General features: G+C 38.2%; 2 protein-coding genes across 3 annotated transcripts in view; one reads left to right on the top strand and one right to left on the bottom strand.

Moving 5' to 3' along the window:
- Positions 1 to 15,259, bottom strand: part of CCDC39 (coiled-coil domain 39 molecular ruler complex subunit) — a 21,556-nt gene extending 6,297 nt beyond the window's left edge. For both annotated transcript variants that reach the window (XM_010716917.3, XM_085233028.1), the window contains exons 1-17: positions 15,061 to 15,259; positions 14,628 to 14,747; positions 13,454 to 13,600; positions 12,284 to 12,442; positions 11,241 to 11,333; positions 11,029 to 11,157; positions 10,270 to 10,461; positions 9,349 to 9,452; positions 8,868 to 9,000; positions 7,090 to 7,284; positions 6,217 to 6,381; positions 5,624 to 5,761; positions 5,181 to 5,389; positions 3,649 to 3,772; positions 2,764 to 2,923; positions 1,546 to 1,652; positions 141 to 281 (exon numbers count right to left, since the gene is read on the bottom strand). In XM_010716917.3, coding sequence (XP_010715219.2) covers positions 141 to 281; positions 1,546 to 1,652; positions 2,764 to 2,923; positions 3,649 to 3,772; positions 5,181 to 5,389; positions 5,624 to 5,761; positions 6,217 to 6,381; positions 7,090 to 7,284; positions 8,868 to 9,000; positions 9,349 to 9,452; positions 10,270 to 10,461; positions 11,029 to 11,157; positions 11,241 to 11,333; positions 12,284 to 12,442; positions 13,454 to 13,600; positions 14,628 to 14,747; positions 15,061 to 15,171 — 2,427 coding nt within the window. In that variant the 5' untranslated portion in view covers positions 15,172 to 15,259. The remainder of the gene's footprint in view (positions 1 to 140; positions 282 to 1,545; positions 1,653 to 2,763; positions 2,924 to 3,648; positions 3,773 to 5,180; positions 5,390 to 5,623; positions 5,762 to 6,216; positions 6,382 to 7,089; positions 7,285 to 8,867; positions 9,001 to 9,348; positions 9,453 to 10,269; positions 10,462 to 11,028; positions 11,158 to 11,240; positions 11,334 to 12,283; positions 12,443 to 13,453; positions 13,601 to 14,627; positions 14,748 to 15,060) is intronic.
- LOC104912687 (uncharacterized) lies at positions 15,170 to 22,798 on the top strand. Its single transcript, XM_085233202.1, has 4 exons — positions 15,170 to 15,414; positions 18,927 to 18,969; positions 20,799 to 20,868; positions 21,579 to 22,798. The coding sequence occupies exons 1-4, from the start codon at positions 15,170 to 15,172 to the stop codon at positions 21,758 to 21,760; spliced, it is 540 nt and encodes a 179-aa protein (XP_085089328.1). The 3' UTR covers positions 21,761 to 22,798.

Below are 22,798 nucleotides of genomic sequence, written 5' to 3'. Positions count from 1 at the left end.
TAACATAAGTAAGTTTAAAACATGCTGTGATGGAGATGCAGTTTCCTTGCAGAAAACTGCTGAGTTCAAATGCTGTGGTTTTAACACAGCACAGCTGTTGACCAGTTAAGTTACAAGTTGTTGTTAATCAACATACAGACCTGTTTTATAACCCTTTCTAGCTTTGGCTTCTGTTCTTCTATGTCTTTGTTCAGCTGCAATATAACAGCTTGTTTTTCCTTATTTTGCTCTTGAAAGATGGCCTCCTGCTTCAGTAGTGAATCCAGTTTTTTTTCCATGCTCTGCAAATACATTTGAAGAGTAGTTTTAATTTATAAAGCAGTTCTGATATCCTTTTTATCCCTGATATCAGTTTTTATCAGAGGATGTTATTGCTACTACTTGTTCCTGAATGTAGCTCAAGCAAATAGTAGTAATGATATTGCAGCTCTCTCAGACTGTTCAATGGATGAATAGTTGCACAAAGGACCACTAATTAACTTCAGTATATTCCTGTTGACTTTAAAGGTATGAATAATGAAATTACAGGCATGTGTTTCCAGATGTGGCTGTGAGTTGCGTCTACAAATGATTTCTGCAGTGTAATACCAAACACTGCAGAGCCATACTTTCCCTTGCAAGCTATCCCAAGAAAAAGAACATTCTTCATTTGTTTCCTAAGACAAGAGATGGGATGCAGAAGCTGGAGCAGAGCAAAATCAGCTCTGTAAGGGTGGCTGTGTTTTCAACAAATTAATAAAAAGGCAGAAAAGTATATTCTTTAAGAGCTCCCTAGAATTTATTGCCCAATGAAGACAAACCTAGCTTAAGTAGTAACATTTCTGACATCAAAGAAGAGGGTCAGCTATGTTATGTGGAGGTAAAATAAGCAAAAAGAATGTTGACCTACAGGGCTTAGAACAGTCATGTAGGATGTAACAGCATGCCTTAGGTTTTCTCTGCTTAAGGATATATTAACTTCAATGTGTGAAATCTTAATTAAGTGATGCTATTTCTTAAGGGTCTGGGATGCTTTCTAATTATAAGTGGAGCCAAGAGAAGTCTCCAGTGTGGAGCCTGAACACAAGTTATCCTTTTCCTGATAAGAATCACCTAGCTTTCTCTAGCTAAACTGTAATACTGTGTAGACAAACTGGAACACCTTTTATGCTGATAGACAAAAAAGTGCCAGAGGAGGCAAGATTGGTCCATTTTAAAACCTGCAATACTGGACAAGTTGATACAATGTGCTACAAAGATGTAACTGCTTTCTTGGATGCCAGCACAGAGCATTATTCACCATGAATCTGCAATTTCGGATCTGTAAGGCATACGTGACTAAAAAGCCTGCTGTTCAATTGCGACTCAAGGAAAATGCAGATAAGCAGTTTTTTAAAGGATATGTAGAGTCTTACATAAAATTTTGCATATAATGATACAAAGTATAAGTTGTAAAAGAGAATGAGGCAAAAGTTGTTCCAGAATTTCCTATTCTTTTGATGAAATGGTTTGTATGGATTGAACTTCGTGCTGCAGCCATGACTGGAACTTTTGCTTATATTTTACCTGGAGATATTCCTGAAGTTCCCGGACTTGTCTTCGTTTGTATCTGTATTTTTCATCAGCAACCCTTTTCTCTTCTTCTAGCTTCAGTTTTTCCTCATACTCCTCACCTGTGATCCCAAACAATGAGGCAGAGTTGATGCTGAACAACTAATGTACACAACACAATTTTCATTTCAAAGTAAGTTGTACTTGAGTGTAGTTGCACTGCAGAATATTACTTTGTTAGTGTTAAAAGTGTTACAGATACCTCGAGGTTTAAGATATTTTTGTAATATTCCCTTACCTGTTCCAAATCACTTACTAGCTTTATGGAAGATAATGATTTTAAATCCAGTGTTCCCAGACTCAGTAGAAGACACGTAAGTTAAATATCTTCTAGAATTTAATTTATATAATTGCTCATAGTGATGCTTTTTATAAGCTAAATAAAGGAAGCTCCACTGAAAAAAATACGAGTTTATGACAGAAACAATAGGTGAAGACAAGTTCCAGAATTTTGAGATTTCCAATAGCCAAAAGAGTTTATAGTTTATTATTTTAAGCTGCTGACGCTACCTTAAAAATACTGCAGTTTCTCTTGCTTTTCCTAATCATTTTCCCAGATGAGAGGTTATTACTTTTTCCTCTTCCCTTCCATGTGAAAACCATATATGATAGCTTAACTAAAGGACCTACATTCACTAGAGTGCGTGTACCTTCCTTAGCTGGCTGTAACTGAGTTAGAGTTGCAGTCCAGTTGCTGTGGGTATTTTGTGACCCAGCTAGTTCAGTTGACACCAGAAGATGATCAGTGGCATAGTTTGTTTTGTATCTGCAATTTGAGCTGGTTACAGTGTGAGATGCAGCACTGCAGAGAAAGTAGTGCTTTTTGTACTGTGCAACTCTATCTGCATACCTCACTTGTCATTCCTTTGTTCCATTACTGATTTTCCCAGCAATTATCTTTATGCTCTGCTTCCTCCAAATGTTCCTTTGCAGTATTTATATAGGTCTAGAGGATGTTCACATAAATCAGATGGAAGAATGTGAACATTTTCTGTGGTTACACTGCTCAGCCTTGCTGAACTAATAGCAGTGTGTGAATTTCACTCCCTTTTGCTACTACAAGTTTGGTCTGGCTGTGATTCATTCTTTTGTGCCACTGAATTTCCCCACTGTATAGCAGTTATACTATCATCTATAACTCACACAGCAAACAGTAATTTACATTTTACATACTTGTCTCAGTGACTTCCTTGAAAGAGTTTCGGTAATTGCTGTTGCAGTTATTAAGTATTTGTAGGGTGTTTTGAAGAGCTACAATTTCATTTTCAGCTTTGCTGATCTTTGCATCTAAATCATCACCTTCACGCTTAAGTGCTTCCTTTTCCTGTGCAGCCTGAAAATAAAACTGGTATTTTAGGTGACTGAATGCATACTAAAAACATTAGGACAATTATACAGAGAACAATATGTTCGATATTTAGGGGGTTAAAATCCTAGGTAAATCCTGAGGTTATCTGTGTGAGGATTGGACTGAGATTTGAGTTACTGGACTAGAAGCTGGATGCAAATGCACATAAGTCAGTAGGACCCAATGGGATTCGTTCCAAGTTACTGAAAGAAGAGTTGATGTTTTTGTGAGAACTCTTACAATTATTTTTCAACAGTCTTGGGAATCAGGAGAGGTCCCAGCTGATGGGAAGCTGGGAAGAGTCTTAATTCTCAAGAAAAGAAAGAAAATCCTGGTAACTACAGGCCTGACAGTCTTTTGCTGCCTGATAAAATTATGGAGATTATTCTGGGAGTTACTGAAAAACACCTCAGAAACAACACAGTCACTGGTTATAGCCAACATAGTTAAGCAGAACTTTTCCTTTGTAAACCTAACTTAATTTCCTTTTGTGACAAGGTCACCTATCTAGTTCATCAAGAGAGGCCAGCAGATAAAATCTTTTTGGATTTCAACTAAGAAATCAAGAAATGCATAGATATTCTACTGAGGGACATGGTTTAGTGGGAAATATTGGTGATAGGTGGGTGGTTGGAGTGGATGATCTTGGAGGTCTTTTCCAGCCTCGGTGATTCTATGATTCTAAGTTAAACACAAACATAATAAAATACCTTTATTACATAGTAGGCCTGAGTTTTCTCCTCTTCTCCTTCAGGTGGCATCATGATAACAGTAAGAATTTCATATCTGCATCTCAGTTTATCAATTTTATTTAGGCGATCTTGAAATTCAGCACTGAAGTATTTGGGGGAAAAATAAATGAGATGAGTAAATGTTTGTCTAGCAGCATTCTGTGTGCAGTTCTTGCAGCAGTTTAAATTATTGTTAGACCTGCAGCCTGCCTCTCTACGAGGATGCGGGTAAGGCAGCATTTGTGCTGCTCCTGGTTTTTGATGCTTTCTTTGTTCTCCCAGCCACAGTCACCTGTTTCTCATTTACTGTTATCTCTCACTTCTAAAATGAGTCAAATTTATTTTCACATTTGAGATCATAACATTATGAAAGGCTGTGCCATAGTCCTCCCTGAAAACGTGTAAAGGTTTGGCATTTAAATCCTGCAGCTGCACAAGCTGCCCCCTGCTGATACTATCTTAATATTGCCACTTCGAGATGAGAGTAAGCAACAGCAAGCAAAAACCTCAAATCAAATTACATGGAAGTATCAATTAGCTGTGTAATTATCAAAGGAAAAAAACACCCATTCTGCACTCTTGGTGAGCAGTTAAGTCACACTAAATCATTCTAATTTCCTATTGTAGGGGGTGCGGTTAGCAGAGGACTGAATAAAAACCTGCCAGACTTCAGAGTTCAGTTGCTAAAGAATTAATTTTTTACTAGATACAGATACTAGTATCTAAGAGTTAAAGCCTGTTCCAAATGCTTCATAGTGATTACTGTAGAAGGGAAAAGTTTTTTTTATGTGGTTGCTTTATCAGACAGCATCTTCTACGTTACAGTACATTGGCAAGAAGTAAGATCCACGTAGCTGAGCAGATTTTTTTTTCCTATATGGAACAGATAACTAAGTACTGTTTTTTTAATGTAAAAATAAAAGAACACCCATACTATATGAACCAGATAAATCCATTTTATCAAGACCTCTTCAAAAACAATTTTCCTGTTTTGAACACTTTGAGTACTTTCTCATGCTCCAAACACCGACTGCACATTTCCTGATGATTTTGAGAAATGCAGGGTTGCACACACAACATGTGCTTCAAACAAAATGCCTGCGACTGAGGTTTCTTCTCAGTACTGTAGGGGATCTTCAATAACAAAAGAAGTTTTAGTCTCTCACTGACCAGTGAGAATGGACAGCAAAGACAGAGATGCTGCCTAGTGGTTAATGCTCAGGTTTTCAGACAAGATTGCTTGTTAGCCTCAACTGTCGCAGCATATGGCTAACAGCAAGATTCACTTCGTTCTCACTTCCTCCAACTGGTAAAATTGGTTAAAATGCCTTTTTTTTTAAGCAAGCTCACATATAAAAGGTATTTGAGAAAATCTTTTTAGTTATTTTGTTTTTTTCTCAATTACTTTCAGATGAAAAAACTGAAGGAACCGAAGGATAATTGGTTAGGATTTTTAAATTAAGTTTTAAATCGTAATGTTGTTTTGGAGAGATTTTGAAAATAATCATTACCTTATACGTTGCCGTTCCTGATCCACGAGTCTGATCTGGGAATCCAGCATTGCCTTATGGATTTTAATTTCCTCAGTTCTTTCTGCTATGGCTTTCTTTAACTCCAACTTCTGTTTTTCCAGTGTTAGAACCTTCTCTGTCTTATTACAGAGTATATCTTGAAGACGCTTCAATTCCAGTTTTAGGAGATTATCTTCAATCATCATCTCCTAGCAAATGCCAGAAAGGTCTCAAAATAAGAAAGTATCATTTTTAGGTAAGATAACAGTGATGAAAATGACTTCAAATAAAAATTGGGGATGGAAGGTATAACACTATAAAGTAGGGGTTTGTTACAGATATAATGTAGTTCCAGGCAAGACAACCAACCTTCACATGAATTTCTGTACGTTAGGGGGAAAAACAGTGCCTTGTATTAGAAAAAATACAAAATAATACACTACCTGCTTAATGGCTTTAGCTTTTTTTAACTCTTGATCTGATTTCTCATTGAAAAGATTTAGTTCATTTATCTTGATCATCAAACCATTTGCTTCTTCTCCTGTCTTATCCATTGCTCTTTTGATGAAATGGACATCACTCTGTTTAATTCAATTTTAAGTTATATATAATTAAGTTATATTTAATTTATTTCTGTTAATGAAAGTTGCACAAAAGACTACTAGTATATTTAAATGAAAAGAATTAAGTGCTGGAGCCAGGTGCCATAATCATCTTTTGTCCATGTGTCTGTGTTCTGCCACATAAACAGTGCCTGGAGCACTGCAGTCCTGATGGAGAGTGCTGTTGCGGTATTGATGTCATTGCTTCATTTGGAGTCTGGTACTTAATTCTTATTTAAACAACATACATATTTCAGCCAATAAGGCAATAGTAATATAATCATGTATTTTGGTCTATTAAAAAAAATAAAAACATCTGCAGTCATGTCTGGCCATGACTTTGATATTTTCATCTTAATAAAACTACCTGACTCCAATAATACTCCAGGCTATAAACATATAACACAATCAACCTCATGTTCTAAGGAAGATACCTGAAGTTTCTTGTGCTGTGCATTTAAAACATCATGTGCACTTCTCTTTTCTTCTAAGGCTTTCTTAAGTTCAGCAACTTTTTCTTCCAAAACTTGTTTTTCATCTGCATCAACCTCCCCTTCTAACCGTGACAGACGTCTCTGTACTTGCTGAATATAAAAATCCTGTTAAAATATTTGAAAGTGAATTCATAGTCTGAGATAAGCAATTCTAGTCTTCCCATAAAGCTAGAATGCTGGATCTAAATGTTGCTTTAGGATAGTCACCTAATTAAGCTATTGTTTTATAGTAATTTATGGCTTATAGACCTCATAAATGTAAAACATTATCAGAATATTCTTAGATGACTGATGTGCAAAGATGGCTCAGAAGTAATCTGCTAGAAGAATAACAAAGCACACTCAGCAGTCTGCTCTAAGGGAGGCTTACAGCATAGTTGCCATCTTGCTGTTACCAGTGGATGCCAATAAAAAAGAGCAAATTTTCAAAGTGGTGCATAAGAAATTTGCACAAAATCCTATTAGTAAATAAAAGGATTTTGGCATGTACCTCTTGTATTGCTTTAAAAATTTACCCTGAGGTGTCCATGGTTCACAGGGATCAAAGAAAAGAACTGATTTGAGAAATTAGTGGGAAAAGTATCAGATCCAAAAAGTAACAAAATACAGATGAACATAACATAGGTGATACACAGCAAGTTTCAGTTATTTCAATTTTGCTGATACATATAGAGACAGAAATGCAGACTTCAGATTGACACTGCACAGCATTTCAAGAATTTTAAGAGATGGACAGGGATTATAGAACTTGAGCAACTTACTTTCATTACACCGTGGAAACAATCAGAATAGAAAAGTGTGTTGTCATTTTACCTGGTTATATATCAATTCCTGTTGTTTCAATGCATCTGCATCAAGTCTGCGCAGACGGCTGTTAAGATTTTTAAGTGATGCTTGACTTCCTTCAACTTCTGCCAGAACACATTTCTCCTTATCCTTCTGCACCTTTAGCTCCTGAGTTTTCTTGAAAAATACTTCTTTCAGGTGGTTCAGTTCTGCTTCTTTTTCCTAGTACAAATCGTTAAGTAAGTTGGGAAGATTTATTAATCATATGTAGGGAGATAAAAAATTTCAATACTATATTCATTAATAATAATATGGAATTTCACAGGTCTTCAAAATGGCTGTCAAGAAAAAAAAATGACTTCAAGAGAAAGGGTTTTTTGGTTTAACTTTGATCCTATCCTGCTATTATATGAACTTAAGTACACATTTTTAAATCACTTCCTTATTCACAGAGGTAAGTTACCACTGACACATGAATCACTACATAAATGACGTCTGAGGAGGGTATGTTAAGACAAAGACAATGCTGAACATTTCAGGTAACCAGGAATGTTATGAAACAGAATAGTATTTGTTTTTTAGGTAACCCTAACAAGAAGACAGCACTCTTCCTTCCTCCCTTCCACTACTGCCCACCACCACCCCAAATGACAAAAGACCTTCCAAAGCTCAGGCAGCTCAGTACACTTGTTTCTTCTAAGGTACACTGCAAAAATGAAGTAAGTGGCATCGCATTCTGCTGCCTTTGAGAGTCCTGTTCTGAAAGGCTCAATTACCTTTAGTACAGCTCCAGTACAGAGTCTGAATATGCACACTCTAATTAATAAAGCAAAACACTACAGAATTTTCTCTTCAAATTGATTAAAAGTGCACTTATTTTTGATTTTATAAGCATGCATTGTGAATTTTGCTTGTGAATGATTCTTGCTGCCTCTAGTAACATTGTAAGATGAGTTAGATCCTTTAGAAGTTCATAATGAGATTTGCACATCAGATTTTTTTGTAGCTGAACTTGACAGCAAGTGCAATTCCTAATAAAAAACTCAAGATGGAAAAAGCAAGGCAAGTTTAGTATTGAATCTATTAAAGACTATAGTATTTTGCACTGACTTCAGTAGACCCTGGATCATACTTAAAGAGAGGAACTGAAAAAGTAAGCATTTTATTTCCTGTGTCCAATTTTGAGGTATATTTCTGAACCTAGCGAAAATAATTACTGATTCATCAACTGAAACTGGATCAAGATTTGACCTTATTTTCATAGCCTCTCTTGCATATCTAAATGATTTAGTAGAAATTTTTCCCCCCTCTCCTTAAATGTGGTTGTCAATAGCACAAGGATATTCAGTAAGCTTCGTGGCACAACAGTGTATTGGCAGAGATAGAAGAAGTAGTATCAGAGAACTAAAGCGTAAAATGGTGAGATTTCATCCACATTGTTCCTATAAGTATCTCTTCACAGCAAATTAATAGATGCCACAAAAAGTCATGTGTAGCTAATGTTGATGGAAAGCATCTTTCTGACTAATACATTACAAATACTGTTCAAGAATAGCGCATCCAAGTTGAAATACTACCCTGAAGCTCCAGAGCTGCCAAGCTCAGTGTCATCTTAGGTTATCTGCCACAGACGCGAGTAGAGAAACCCTGCTAATGGTTTAGCCACCCTGGTAATAGTTTTAAGTAGCAGCAAGTAGGTTTTTCATTTTAATGGAGCGTTTTATTATTCCAACTTAAGTGTTTGTTAGAAAGAGCTTGCAAATTCAAATGAATCTTCATTTGTAGAAACCATAAAAACACTTTACCTTGAATAGTTTCTCTTCTTCCCTTAGCATTTCTTCCATCCTCAAAGCATTGTCTTCTGAACTGAGCGTCTTTTCAGTTACAAGCTTCAATTTGTTGGAAAGACCTGCATTTCTTTCTTTAAGAAAGCTCAGTCTAAACAAAAATAGACGATTTAACAAGTTGCATGCATGTTGCACTTCAAACACCGCTAAAATCAAATATCATCAAGTATCTTACTGAGCAGCTACCTAATAACACAGACTGAATTGGAACCTGTAATAACCATGGCCCTAGCTGAATGTTTCACTCCCTTTAAAAACAGTGGTTACCAGGAATATTTTCTAACTAAGAAATTACTGTACACAGTAGTAAAATAGACATGAAATAACCAGAGGGTTGGAGGCTTTAATTATTAATGTTATTTAAGGTTCTTTGCTAGAAGAAGGATCTGATTAGATCTGTAATTCTTACGAAGTGTATTTTTAAAAGTCTGTTTCTTACCTGGCTTTTTTTTTCTCAATTTCTTTCTTCACATTAGTTACCTGTATTCTTAAAGACTCTAGATGAGAAGCAGTTCTGTTCACAGTGGATTTCAAAATGTCCAGCTAATAAATTAATTAGGAAATCAGTACATGAACCACCTCCTATGGAAAACCTATCCAAACTTAATTCAACTGTATTTTATTACATTTTTAAATTATTAAACTTTTAAATTGCCAAGATTGCTGAGTAGCCCAGTAATACCATTTTCTTGTTAAGAGAAAACTTACTCAGGTAATGTAAGGGTATCCCTTCTGCACAGATTGATGAGACTTGAAGTACTTCCTGGAACAACTACTACAGATATTTAAGTAGTGAAGCAATGTGGCTCTGGCTTTAAATGCAGATTAAATATAAGTGCAAACACCAAACGTTTCCTATTCATAGGGCAGCTTTATTCTGTTGCCTTTGATTAGAAAGCTATGAGAAAATGTTTTTCAAGAATTTTAATTTGACTGCAAGGGCAACTAATGCTCATTTCTGGCAGTACAGAACAGGAATTGTTTGGAAGAAATTTCTCTCATCTTTATACAATACTGGAGTCTAGGTACAGTAAAGGCAAGACGCATCTGAAGCATCAAATAGAGTTGTATCATTTAAGAGAAAAATGAATTCATCTAATTCCAACACCACAGGAAATACAAACTCATTTCAGTGGCCGTATGCTTTCTTTTCTTCAGTGCTATCGTTGAAGGGATTAAATTCAGGCTTAAGATCTAAATAATCAAGAGTAAACTGGGAAGAACAGATGTTTTGTTGAACTATTGGAGAGCCTAGTATGTGAACAGAAAAGTAAATGCTATTCATGTATTTCCTCCATCTAATCAAAATTAAGAAATTATAGCTTCAGTCTGGATTTCTGAACTGACTGGACATCCTCACCTCGTTCTCCAGCTGAACTCTGTAAGTATCCTGAGTTTGATACTCTTTCCGGAGACTGGTCGCTTCCCGCTCAGCAAAAGAAATTTGTTTTTCATATTCCATATTATTAATAGTTTCATTCACTAAAAAGGAAGCCTTCTCTTTCAGCACACTTTCTTTCTTTCGCATCTCCTGTTTTAACTCTGCTAGTAGCTATTGGGAGAAAAACATTTTGGGTTTTCTTGCATTAGTTAACGTGTTAGATTAGAGCAAAACCAAAAGACAGACTACTGTTAAGACTTCTTGTACATGTGCTCACAGATGTAGAAATGCTAATTCCTTCCAATTCTAAATGTTCACTATTTTCCTTTCTTTATATCACAGCCCAGACATAATCCCCTCACTGCTGCTGACTGTCTTTGCACTCTAAGAAATAAATAACACTCCATCTTGTCGCTTCTTAGATTCTTAGGTCATACAAGAGAGCAGTACTGAAACTGGCATGCATTGCATTTTCAGACTGAAAATTAAACCTGATACAGCATCAAGCAGAGCACTATTATTTACACTGAGAGAGAAAGCTTTCAAAATAAATTCTGACTACATTTCAGAAATATATGGACTTTGAAAACACCTTAATAAAATACAGAGGTCAACAAAAAGAACACTAAGCATCTAAAAAAAACCAATTGTTCTCTTGAGTAAGTGGCAAAATTTCTCTCAATCTCGCAGATTGAAAAGTAGGCTGATAGTGATATAAATCAGGCAAAGCAGTTTTACCAAAGCACAGTGATCGATCTGTTGATCTCTTTTTTGCATCTGTTGTATTGCATTCTCCCACTGGCTGAGGACTTCTTGCCTTTCCTGATGAACTCTGCGAAAATCTTCAGCTGTCTTGTCGAGCTCCATCTGCTTAACAGAAAGCATCCCTATGATTTCCTGTTTTAAAAAATTGTATATAAAAAGATACTTCAAGAACCTCATGGACAAACCTGAGCAGTTATGGTTTCTGTAAGCTCATTATCAAGAGCTCTGCGTTTCTGATTTGCTTGCATGGTCAACTTTTCTACTTGAAGGATTAGTGCCTGAAATGAAACGATATGAAAATAGACTGTATTTAAAAGTAAATATTTTAAGATTTCTTAAATTTCTAAAACTCCGCAGCAACTGAGCATGGAGTCATTGAGGCATCCATTTTATTGTATTTTAGAGAACAAAGAACTAAGAACCCAAATTTTTCTTCATACAAGAGGCCATAATCTTATGTCCCTTAGGTCCAGACTGGAGCTAGACCAAAGGAATCTTTTCACCATGTACATAATGTGCCTGTGGACTCCTCAGCACCAGCTTTCACTCAACTCTTCATAGCATATACTGTGTGACTTGCTAATGGAGATTCATTATGTTATGTCTAAATTAAAGTTTTGTGGTTAAATATTTAATGAGTAAAAATCAGATTTCTTCCCACTGCATTTCAAAGCTAAAAAGAAGGGATACCTCTAAATTAATATTATATTTGGGAACAAACCATTAGGAAGTCTCAACTTTTGATGGGAGTGTCTATTTATACCATCCTTCATTACTCTTTCATGAAATAGCAAGATTTTATACTAATATTAAAAATTTTAGTTCTAGTGAGAAAATCTACATTACTTTTCCAAATTTGACTCACATTATTGAACAAGCTTCCCACTGAATTAAGTGTAATTGTCAGCTGTCTAATTTTTTTTACTAGCTATTTGTACACTTTCTCAGAAAACTTCAAACTTAAATGTTATCCTTATAGATAAAGAAGGTATTGTCTTCAGTAATGCATTTCATCTTTTGTCAAACATATTCTCTCATCTTTTAAATGAGCCTTCTTCAAGTTCAAATGAGCTTTATACAAGCACTCTTGTGCTAATTAGAAATCATGAATTTAAAATATACAAAATCGAAGTCTTACCTGATCTGACAACATAAAAAGGCTTTAGATGCTAAAAAAAAATATGGTTTTTTGGTTTTGTTTCTGAAAATTGCAGTCATTTCTACTTACTCCTAGTTTCCCTTCATCTTGTTGTGCATACTTCTGGATTGTGATAATATCGTTATCTTTGCGATTTGATTCCTTTATCCAACTCTCCAAAACTTCCTCATCACAGTTCATCTGTTGTTTTAAGCTTTCCAACTTCTTCGTGGTTTTATTTATAGTATTCTAATAAAATGTGAAATAAATATAAGGGTTAATATTAAATAGCTAATACTTTATTTGATTAATAATTAAACTTGCTACAGTGCTTGAAGCAGTTGTTTCACACACATATTGTTGTCAGTAGAATCGATAAGTAGGTTTGAGTTGGTTTTGTTTGTTTTTTAATTGTGTCCAATAATTGAGAAGTGCTAATATATGTCCTAAAGAAGTAACAAGGCAATAAGTTATCAGAAACCTAAAATGCAAATAATTTTAACCAGAAAAGTCAATTCCTTGTGCATGATACCCATGTGCAAGATGTTAGTACCACACAATAAACTGATCTGAGGCGACATAGGGAAGTTTCTCTCTCACACATTTAGCGCCTACTTCTCAGATCCTTATCTCGTGTATGAATTTACAAATGGTCCTGTATGACTGAAGAGACATCCGGATATGACAGTATCTGGATGCAGCTGAATAGCAAAGATATCTTCATTCTGCTACCTTGTCTGAGAGAGTGGAGAGTACAAACTGACGTAATGAGAAGAAAGAGATCATGAAAATTAAAAATTTAAATAATTTGTAGAAAAATAAGAGACTGTTCCATAAAATATGAAGATACTGTAGTTATACAGCATTCAATTTTATTTTTATTTATTATTATTATTTTTTTTATGTAAAGCAACCTTTGCATTTGAAAATCATACCCTGAACTTACTGTATGGGGGAAAGATGACTTGCCACCAACAATTTAATCTGTGAACCATAAAGAAAACAACTTCAGGATAGGGGTATGGATGTGTATCTGGCATTAAGAATTGAAATCTTTCAATATCTAGTTAATATTTGCTAAGTTTGGACCAGTCTGTTCAAGGAGAACCTCAGTGTCATTCTATTTATCTTATTACAGTTTACAAATTTTAATTATAAATAGCTCTCTTGACTTATTATTTCTTTAACTGCAAGTGAGGACAAAAGTAATAAAATTTAACTGCAATACTGAAGTTCTTTTACAAAAGTTTTGAAACTTACTTCTTGACTGTTTTTCTTTTCTCTTAAGGAAACGGTCTCATCTTCCAGACGTTTGATCTCACTTTTAAGACGTCCACGTTCTCTTTCAGCAAGGGCTTTAAAGTGTTGTTCAGTTTCAATTTCATTCTCTCTGGCTTTGTAAAGAGACTAGAGAATAACAGAGTTCAGCATTTTACAACAGACAACAGGCCCTCATCACCAATGAACCAAAAGAGAGGACATGATTTTCTAAATACATTCGTATGAAAATATTATATATATATTTATACATGCATTGTATCAGATATCCCCAGATCAACCATGTATAGCCTAGGAACCCAATTCAAAGTTATTCCACCCTAAATTCAAGATACTGATCTTCCAAAGGCTAAATCTTAGTCTCTTAGAATAAAAGTCTTAATCTCACAGCAGCTTTAAGTAAGATTCAGAAGGTACAGGGAATGAAATGCTTTTATTGTTCTGTGCTGAGAGAGACCACCAGGCTGGCCTATGGCAGTATACTGTCTAATCTTTCTGACAAAGTGACAGGATTTTTCCCCTACATAATACAAATCTGTCACTTTCTAGAGGCTTCTTTTGCATGGTATGTGCTGCCTCTTTCCTCACTCGCCAATTAAAACGTGCAACTAGCACAGTGACAGGAAAGTTGTTCAGCAGCAGGACAGCTTCTCAACTTTAGAGGTGTGCAGCTTTGACTTGGAACTCTTTAGAAAGCTAAGCAGCTCATTTTAGCCAATTAGCTCACAGCAGAAGCGCAGTCTTGCATCTTTACCATCTCATTCTTCTTTAGAATCTCACAATTAACTCTTGACTGTTAAAAAGGTTAAAAACGTTTTTCCCTAACACTCATTTTCTTCTTTGACTTTTTTTTTTTTTTTTTTTTTTGGTCTTTTCTAAAATCTACAAGTAAAGAAATCTAAACTGTGTCCTTTTTGGCTTTTTTTCCAGGTACCATCATTAGATCCAGGAGGGTCTTTTTATGGACCATCAACTGCCATCACTGGGGGCCACAATTAGAGTTGTGTTTCTTGTGAAAGTCCCAGATGAAAGGCCAGAGGAACTCCTGCAAAGCTGCCGTGCACGCAGGGATGCCAACCACAGACAGGCGCTCAGATCCCCGCTCTGCCTGACGCCGTGCGTATCAGTGACAAACCTGCCAGGTGTGCCAGTTTACCTGGGTGAAGCTGAACTCTTGCCTCACGTTTTTCAAATGAGATGTCATCGCTCCCACACGCTCTTCAAAGTCAGTCAGCTGATTTTGCAGGTTTGCTTTTTCTTTCTCCATCTTCTGCAGCTATTTAAGAGTTAGAACTGTCAACTAACCATTGGAGGGCAGTGCTTTTTACCTACAACTTCTTGCTCAAAGAAACCAAGTGAAACGTTTAAAAATTTTTAACAAGCAGCAAAAGCAGCCGTTAAGTGTACTGCTGCGGATCAAGGTAACCAAGGCTGCCGCAGCCTTACGCGATAGGCCGGCATCCAGCACACAAAAGTATCCCAAGCGCTCCCGAGCTCCGCAGGCCGACCTGACAGAGCCTCCCGCGCCCCCACGCCGTGTGTGAACCTCGGCTCCGCCCCACAGCCCCGCGGCCACAGCCCGCGCTCACATCGTCTTCCAGCGCCCTGTTCTCCGCGTTGGCCACGGGCACGGCGTAGCCATCGTCCCACTGGAGCTCGGCCAGCACCGAGGCGGTGGAGCGGCTGCCGGTGCTCTGCATGGCCGCAGGTACAAGGAGAAGGGCAGCCAAGCGCCTTAGCAACCGCGGGCCCGGTAACCAAACGGGAAGTGCGGAGCCAGGAGCCGCCTCCCGCCCCGCCCCGCCCCGCCCGCCTCGCGAGGAGAGCGGCTGTGCGCGCGGCGCTGGTCGCGCGTCAGGTCTTGCGCCTCGCCGGCAGAGCGGATCGGCTCGTCCCGCACCAAAGCTTGTCTTCTGTGTAACGAGACCTCAAAAACACAGCAGGTCTTTCTCAATTTCACGTTTATTTATTTATTTTGGAGTTCCCTCTGCCTCCTTGGCTCCAACAGGCAGAGCGGGCTGCTTTTTACTAAGCGGAGGGATTCTGGTTGCTCACAGGGGTTCTTGCTGCACGGCTGTACCACAGGCAGCCCGACTCCTAAGAGGAAAAGAGCTGTTTGGCTCGTTAAATTGGCGAGCAAAAATCTGCCTGCCTCTTGACGCAGCAGTTCTCTATTTCCCCTGGGTAAGCGATGGGTAAGCTCTGATACCAGAAGCACCTCCAGGCTGTTCCTCCCTCCTTTGTCCCCTTTTATGCCCCGCTCTGCCTCCCGGTGCCCTTTATTCGTGCTCTTCCAGGCATCAGAAGGCTGTGGCCGCAGTACCTCCTTGGCAGCACGAGGTGAAGTGAGTGTAGGTGGAGAGCAAAGGTTTATGTTCTGGTTTGAGCTTGTACGTTTGTGATGTGGGAAGAGTGAGGGCTGCGATGTGAGTCCTTCCTTGGTCGGTAGGAAGGTAAGGGAGAAGCTTGCTGTCCACTGGTGCAAAATCCAGAAAGTTCTAAGAGCTTGCATCAAGGCACAAGCAGGGCCGTTTGTAGAATTATTTGAAGGCAACTTTACCTGTAACTGCTTATAATCTCACTGAACTTGAACTCCTCAGGCTGAAATGCCTTCAGCAGACAGGCTGCTCACAGCTCGTCAGAATCCCACCTGGTTCAGTGCTCTCTGCCCAAGCACGCTCCATCCCAGCTGGGGCCAGTCTGAGTGCACAGCTCACCTGTTACTGATAATGCCAAGTAATAGATTGCCAGGAGGTGCCTGCTAAATGTCGTGTTTTGAACAGGCTGCTAGTGTTATCTCTTAACAGGTGTCTTGAACCTGAATTTATTTATATTTCTGGGTTGGGAAGCATCCCCTACCACTGAATTTGGTTGTTCCTGGATAAAGAAAGGCATTCCAGACTTTGAAGGAAGTATAATCTTGCTGCAGAAGCCCTCTGGTAACTATCTGCCTCGTTGTCTGCTTGAAGCATTAACCCATCTTCTCCTGCAGCAGCATAACATTGACTCTCAAAAAGGAGAGATGAAACTATGTAGAAGTAGCTGCTAGGAGTCCAGCCTAAAGAAAGATGACTTTGTATCCTTAGGAAAGGATATCCTTAGAAGTTTAAATAAGTACTGCTAGGTCTTCGAAGGGTTAATGGGTGAAAAGGCATGAAATAAATTAATCAGAGCACAATTAAAACGTGCTTATTGGTGAAGGTTTGGAGAAGGGGTTTGCAGTGAGTTTGAATATAGAACTTGGTTCTGTGGCATGGTAGCAACAGTGACCATATTGAGAAGCAATGATCTTAGTAATCTGTATATAATGCTTTTGGAGAAGAAAAGATCACTGAAAAACAGTGGAAGTCAGGTCTGATGTGAATACATTAAAATGGCAAAAAATGCCATTTTTTGGAGATTATTGTGGGTATTCTGTTATTGGTTACTTCACTGATCATACCCCTGAGAAAAGTCATTGAAGTTCTTTACAGCACCAAAAGAAAAGAGAAAACCAGTGCTAGGAGGCAACTTGGTTTTTTACAAACAGAGGAATGCTGCAGGAAATCTAGCATTCAAGCTAACTGAAACAAATGTGCCACTAGGAAGATCTCTGTTGTCTTATGTGGCACAGTGAGTGGTTCTGAGTTGTGCTGAAATGTGTTTTTGAAGAAGCAAGCTTAGCAGCCCTGCTGTGTAGCAGGCAAAGGTAGTGGCTCGGGACAGAAATTGACTGCACGCAGCTTCCTGTCACAGTTCTGTCTGCCCTTTGGATGTATGAAGTTGTGATTGCCTTTGTTTTGAACTCAGGCTTCTTAAGGCCTTGCATTCTTGGTTCTAGTATATGTGGAGAAGACTTCTAGAAAAATGATGTGAAGGCAGCTGGCTTTTCAGAGTAAATTCTTAGGACAAACAAGTGTCAGTTCTGTATCAGAAATGAAGACGATCAGAAAACAAATCAATACAGAGTGTGATTTGCTGCTGTGAAAATAAGGCAGAACCTGCACCTGTTGGGAAGGTGCTGGGTGAAAGGAGTGCCTGCTGAAGGCAGTACTTTTTTACCTGCTGGAAGTAGTGCGCCAAGATCTGGATTCACAGATTGCAGTTAGATGGCCTGGTAGAATGGAAAGGCTGATGGTAGAAGCTACCAAAGAGTGGCAGGGTTTGCTGTGGTTCATGACATGATATGCTTAAGGGCCCCTTCTCCCCATACCCAGGATAAGAACTTTCTTCTACTCAGTGTGAAAGATAAATGCATCTCACAACTTGTCTCACAGGGATTTTAAATGAACATCTGTGATGAAATGTGATATTGCAGTGATGATCTGCTGTCATCCTAAAAGAACTTATGTGCTACTAATGTGAGACCACATAGTGCCTGACCATAAAAAAGCAAATTACTGGATAGCTGTTTATCATTAGGGGAGCAGTTCTGTTCACAAATGTTCAACGGAAAAACATTAATTTATAATGTAACATGATGTGTACAGTTAAGAAGCCAGATCAAAGTCATCTTAATGCAGTTAAAACACATACCAAACTTCTGAATTGTTGTAACCACGTGTGGTCTGTTTATATTTAAGTACAGCACTTTGTATATAGTGTTTGAGATGTAGGAAGCACTGTATGAGTAGAGTATTATTTTGCAGTTTTCATGGAAATTCCGTGCTCCTTCCCTTTGCTTGCTGGTTGCTGGCTAAATTAGTGTCCATGATACACTTTGGTTTGTATGGCTTTTTTACTTTTTAGCCTGAGGAATTATCTTCTGTTAAGTGCAGAAATTTTTGGCAGGGATGCTGATCCAGCAGATGGTGCTGCACGTCTGTGTATTTCAGGGTGATGGTTTTGTGTTTGGTTTGGCTTTTTTTTAACAGTTATCAAACTCTTTAGTTAAAAAGGGAAATGTAATTTCTGTTCTTAAAAAAAAATAAAAAAAATCAGTAAGTACACCAAGGTTTTTCTTTTCTTGTAAAATGTATAGGTGTTATGACTGTCAGGAAAAACAAAAATAATTGCAGTGTGGCAAACTTTTCCTGTTTCAGCATTTCTTTTGGATTGAGTTTTCAGTGATGTAGACCACTATGCCTATTTCTTCAAAAGATATAAGTGTAAAATCACTGTTTTATTGCATTTAAAATGTGTTGCTCCTTTTTTACGTCTTATAGAGGGAGAAAAAAAGTTTCATTTTATGTTTGTTCCCAAGTTGTTTTTTTTTTTAAATTCTCAAGTTCTTATTATTTGTTTTCTAATAAGGCATTTTTATTATCTAAAACACAGGAAGGTCTGTTGGCTGAGTGGTCTCCAGAAAAAAAAGACCCATTTAAAGGTCTGCTAGATTATTTAAAACTAAACCAACACAGCAGCTACTGTCATTTAGTAATGATATATTGTAATGACAATAAATTTCACATTGAAGTTCTTTCATCTGTAAGTCTCAAGATGTTTTTAATAGAATATATTGTATCTCTTCTTTCAGATGCATATCCCAAGACTGGGAGCGCAATGAAGAAGCAAAAATGGTAAGAGATTGAGGAGACAGCAGTGGTAAGAGATGGAATGTGTTGAAAGCATGAAGGATGGAGAATCTGGCATGACAGTGGCTTGCATATTGACTAAAAATGTTATGTCTGTATTGACACTTGGATCTTTAACTTGGATAGGAGAAACACAGATATATAAAAAGCTGAATTGGTCATAATTCAAGATAGATTTGTTATCAGTTACGTAGAGTCCATTCCTAACCTGTGAATGATATGAATTGACAGCAGCTTTAATTTGTTGATGTTAAGAAAAGAAATACAAGTGTAAGCCAAATACCTCTGAAAATTGAAGTTCAGATTTGTCACCAGTAGATTCTCTTTGACCTGTTCCATTCTTTTTGCACAGTTACACTGGTAAAGGTTGTGACTTTGCTGCTACAGTGCTGTGGTCGTGGACTTTCATGTTGTGGATAAGGGTGCAGAGGGGAAATCAATATTCCAGCACAATTTTTCTTTGAAAAATTACTATGATCTCCAGTGGCATAGGGTAATTTTCCCTTTACAAGTGGAGTTTTCTACTGGGAGACGTTACTAGTGTAGCTGGGACAACAAATCCTTTCAGGTGTCGACAAAAGCTTGTTTTATGGCAGCGAGAGGTACGTACAGCCCCCCTTGAGCGCCCGCCAGCGGAGGGCGCTGCAGCCACTAATCTGGTCAGTGCAAAGGCAGTGGTTTAGGACATTCGTTTTCACAACACTGTTCAGAAAATGTCCATGTAAAACCATTACTGGGTTTTATTTAATAACCTCCTAACTCTCTCTCTCTCTCTCTCTCTCTCTCTCTCTCTCTCTCTCTCTCTCTCTCTCTCTCTTTCTCCCTTTCTCCTCCTCCCCTGTGTTCCTCTAATGCCTTTTACAGCTCTTGCTGCACAGCGTGAAGCCTTAGAGCTGTATTCATCAATGACTCACACCCTTGCTTAGGGGCCAATTTTCATGGAAGCTATATAGGAAAATCTTGAAATGCACCTATCTCATGCAGGGTACAAGATGATTTCTCTATTCATTACTATTCCAAAAGGACTTGTTGCCCTTTGGAAATGTTCAGATATTACTTATATTTGTGTGTGCATGCATACGTGTGCAGTGCTAACTTGTATTTAGATTCAAGTGTTCAGAAGATAAAAAATGTGCTGTTGTTATTGTTGACACTGGTCAGCTGAAAGGCAGCTAAGGAACTGCTTAAACTGGGTGGAAGTCAGCAAATGTCAAAGAATAAGAAGCACTCTGCTTTAGATAAGCACAAAACTTATTAAAAAATCACCCTTTTGTTTGATGCTGTGGTTAGAGTAGCCTTCTCAGGAATTTGGGAGTAAAGCCAAAGACTTACTTAGAAGACTACATTTTTTCTCCCAGAAGTTATTCCTATAGGTCAGAGTTATAGCATGCTCCTCAATCCAAAGAAGACAGGATGTTCCTTTCCCCTAAAGACATCATATGTTAACTCAAGCTTTCAACTTTATGGAGGATGGGGAGAAAAGGTCATTGAAATTATTAGCCAAAGTGACCTTTCTGATTAAAACCCATCTGAGGGGAAGGGAAGCTTTACTGCAGTAATGTCCATCAGAATAATTACATTTGGAGGGATTGCTAATTATACCAAAATTACTTTAGACAGTTTGGAGAAGAGACTGAGGCTTTGCTGCTTAGCATAAAACAGTTTTATTTACACATTCACAAAGTAGCTTACATCACTACAGGATTAGACTAATTGCAACATTTCCCTGCAAATTATTGTAGAATTGGTGTCATGCAATGGTAAATCAGAACTGGTAACTCCAAAAATAGCATTTCTTTCTTTTTGTTTCTTAGACAGAATGGAAAAAGTCAATTTCTGCAGATCAGGCCTGTCCAGCAACATTTCTACTTTCAGTCTGCTCAAGTGAGTTTCTCAAGAATGCATGAAAGATCAGGTTTGGATATTGTTTTGCCTAAGTGAGTTTTGCTAACATTTTGCTTAGTAGAAGAGTTTTTTCCATGTTAAGATGGCCTAACAAGGGAGCAGTGTTTTACAGTAGCATGTAGAATTGCTAAACTCTATATGTATTGCTAAACATATATGTATGTTACACATAACAGGAAAGTTAACTCTGTTAGAGCCAAAAACAGAGAATCTCACAAAGGCAGTAGTATGATAATTGATACAAAGATGGAGATACAGAGGCACAAAGCGGTCAACTAACTTGCCTCAGATTGCCTCCAACACCAAGTAGGAGATAGCAAGTAAATAATTCCTGTGGTGGTTTCACTCTCAAACTACACCACAACCACTCTCTCACTCCTCGTCTTCAAAGAAAGATGAAGAAAAAAACACAATGGAAAAGATTTCAAGGTTTGAGATAAGGGCAGGAAGATCCCTCACCAATAACTGTCATGGACAAAACAGACTCAAGGCAGGGAGATGAATATAATTTACTTCCTATTGCAGACAGACTTAGAGCAGTGAGAAAGTAAAAGCGAACTAAAATCACCTTTCTCCTCCTCCTGTTCTACCTCCTCTCCCTGAGCAGTGCAAAGGAATGGGGACTGTGGTCAGTCTGCAACACTTCCTCCCTCCTGCTCCTCCATGGTCACTCTCTGTTCCTGTTCCAGCATGGATCCCTCCGATGGGATGCTGTCCTTCCCAAACTGATCCTGTATGGGTTTCCCACAGGCTGAAGCTCTTCAAGAACTGCCTGGAGCACCTCCTGCCCTCTTTCTCCGCTGACCTTAGTGACTACACAGTTGTTTCTCATTTCCTCATTCTGCTGTCCCCAACTGCTGTTGCACAGTAGCTTTTTTTCCCTAAATCTGCTCTCCCAGAGGCACACCCAGCACTGCTCATTGGCTCAGCTCTGGCCATTGGTGTGTCCCTTTAGGAGCTGGCTCTGATCTGACATGGGGCAGTTCCTGGGCTCTTCTCACAAAGGGTGTCCCTGCAGCCCCCCGCTACCAAAATCTTGCCACATAATCCCAGCATGCTTGCATTTTGTTTTCAGACACAAATATAACATCCTATATGAAATTATTGCTATTCTGGTTACATGAGATATCCAGTTCTTCCATTCTAAAGTCCATTTGTGCTGTAGAGAACATGTAGGGATTGTGAATGTACCCGTAAGTACCATTCCACAGTTGAACTAATTGTCAGGCCAAGCAAGGGACCACAGTAAATGGGTGAATAATTTGATCCAAGATGGATTTGTACTCTACCACACAGCCTGAAATCTTCTAATGCTTTTGGATTTGACTGTGAGCTGTTCATTGTTGTTTGAGCCTGTTACTTTCTATTACCGTATTTTCTCTGGATATCATTTGTGTACCTTATCTTTGTATAAAAGGCCTCATCTCTACCATATTTCTGGGGAGTAGTCTGTAGAAGCATACAAAATTTACTGCTGTAGACCAAAATATGACAGATAAAGGTAGTACATTACAAAGTCCTTGCCCTCAATCAAGCAGAAGGCTGCCTATGCTTCTGTGAGCAGTGGTACATATGTGACTACCCTGTAAGGGGAGAAGAGTTAATGGCAAACTAAGACATCTTCTGCAGCAAAAGCAGAGGGAGTCTTCACTAAGCAATTGCCTTTTATGTAATAAACAATGTCATGTGTGCAGTGGTCAATAAAGGGTGTTTTCTTGCCCTAATTTCCTTCCATTCAACTTAAAATAAAAATGCTATTAGTCTGACTAGCAGGCTGATGTATTCTGAATCCTGACCATAGATGTTTTGCATGTTGAATTTATGCTGCTAGCAGAGGTGTTACTGCAGCAGCCTTTGTCTTTCCTTTCATTGAATAAAATACAGTAAATAAACTTAGACTATAACTTCA

The sequence above is a fragment of the Meleagris gallopavo genome, chromosome 11, assembly GCF_905368555.1.
Source record: "Meleagris gallopavo chromosome 11, MGAL_WU_HG_1.1, whole genome shotgun sequence".
Taxonomy (NCBI): domain Eukaryota; kingdom Metazoa; phylum Chordata; class Aves; order Galliformes; family Phasianidae; genus Meleagris; species Meleagris gallopavo.
This window is presented reverse-complemented; position numbering and strand designations above follow the sequence as displayed.

Coding starts and splice junctions, on each gene's coding strand:
- LOC104912687 (XM_085233202.1), top strand. CDS start 15,170: ATGGCCGCAGGTACAAGGAGAAGGGCAGCCAAGCGCCTTAGCAACCGC. Junction 15,415..18,926: donor AGACCTCAAAAACACAGCAG/GTCTTTCTCAAT, acceptor CTCTTCTTTCAG/ATGCATATCCCAAGACTGGG. Junction 18,970..20,798: donor GCAATGAAGAAGCAAAAATG/GTAAGAGATTGA, acceptor TTTGTTTCTTAG/ACAGAATGGAAAAAGTCAAT.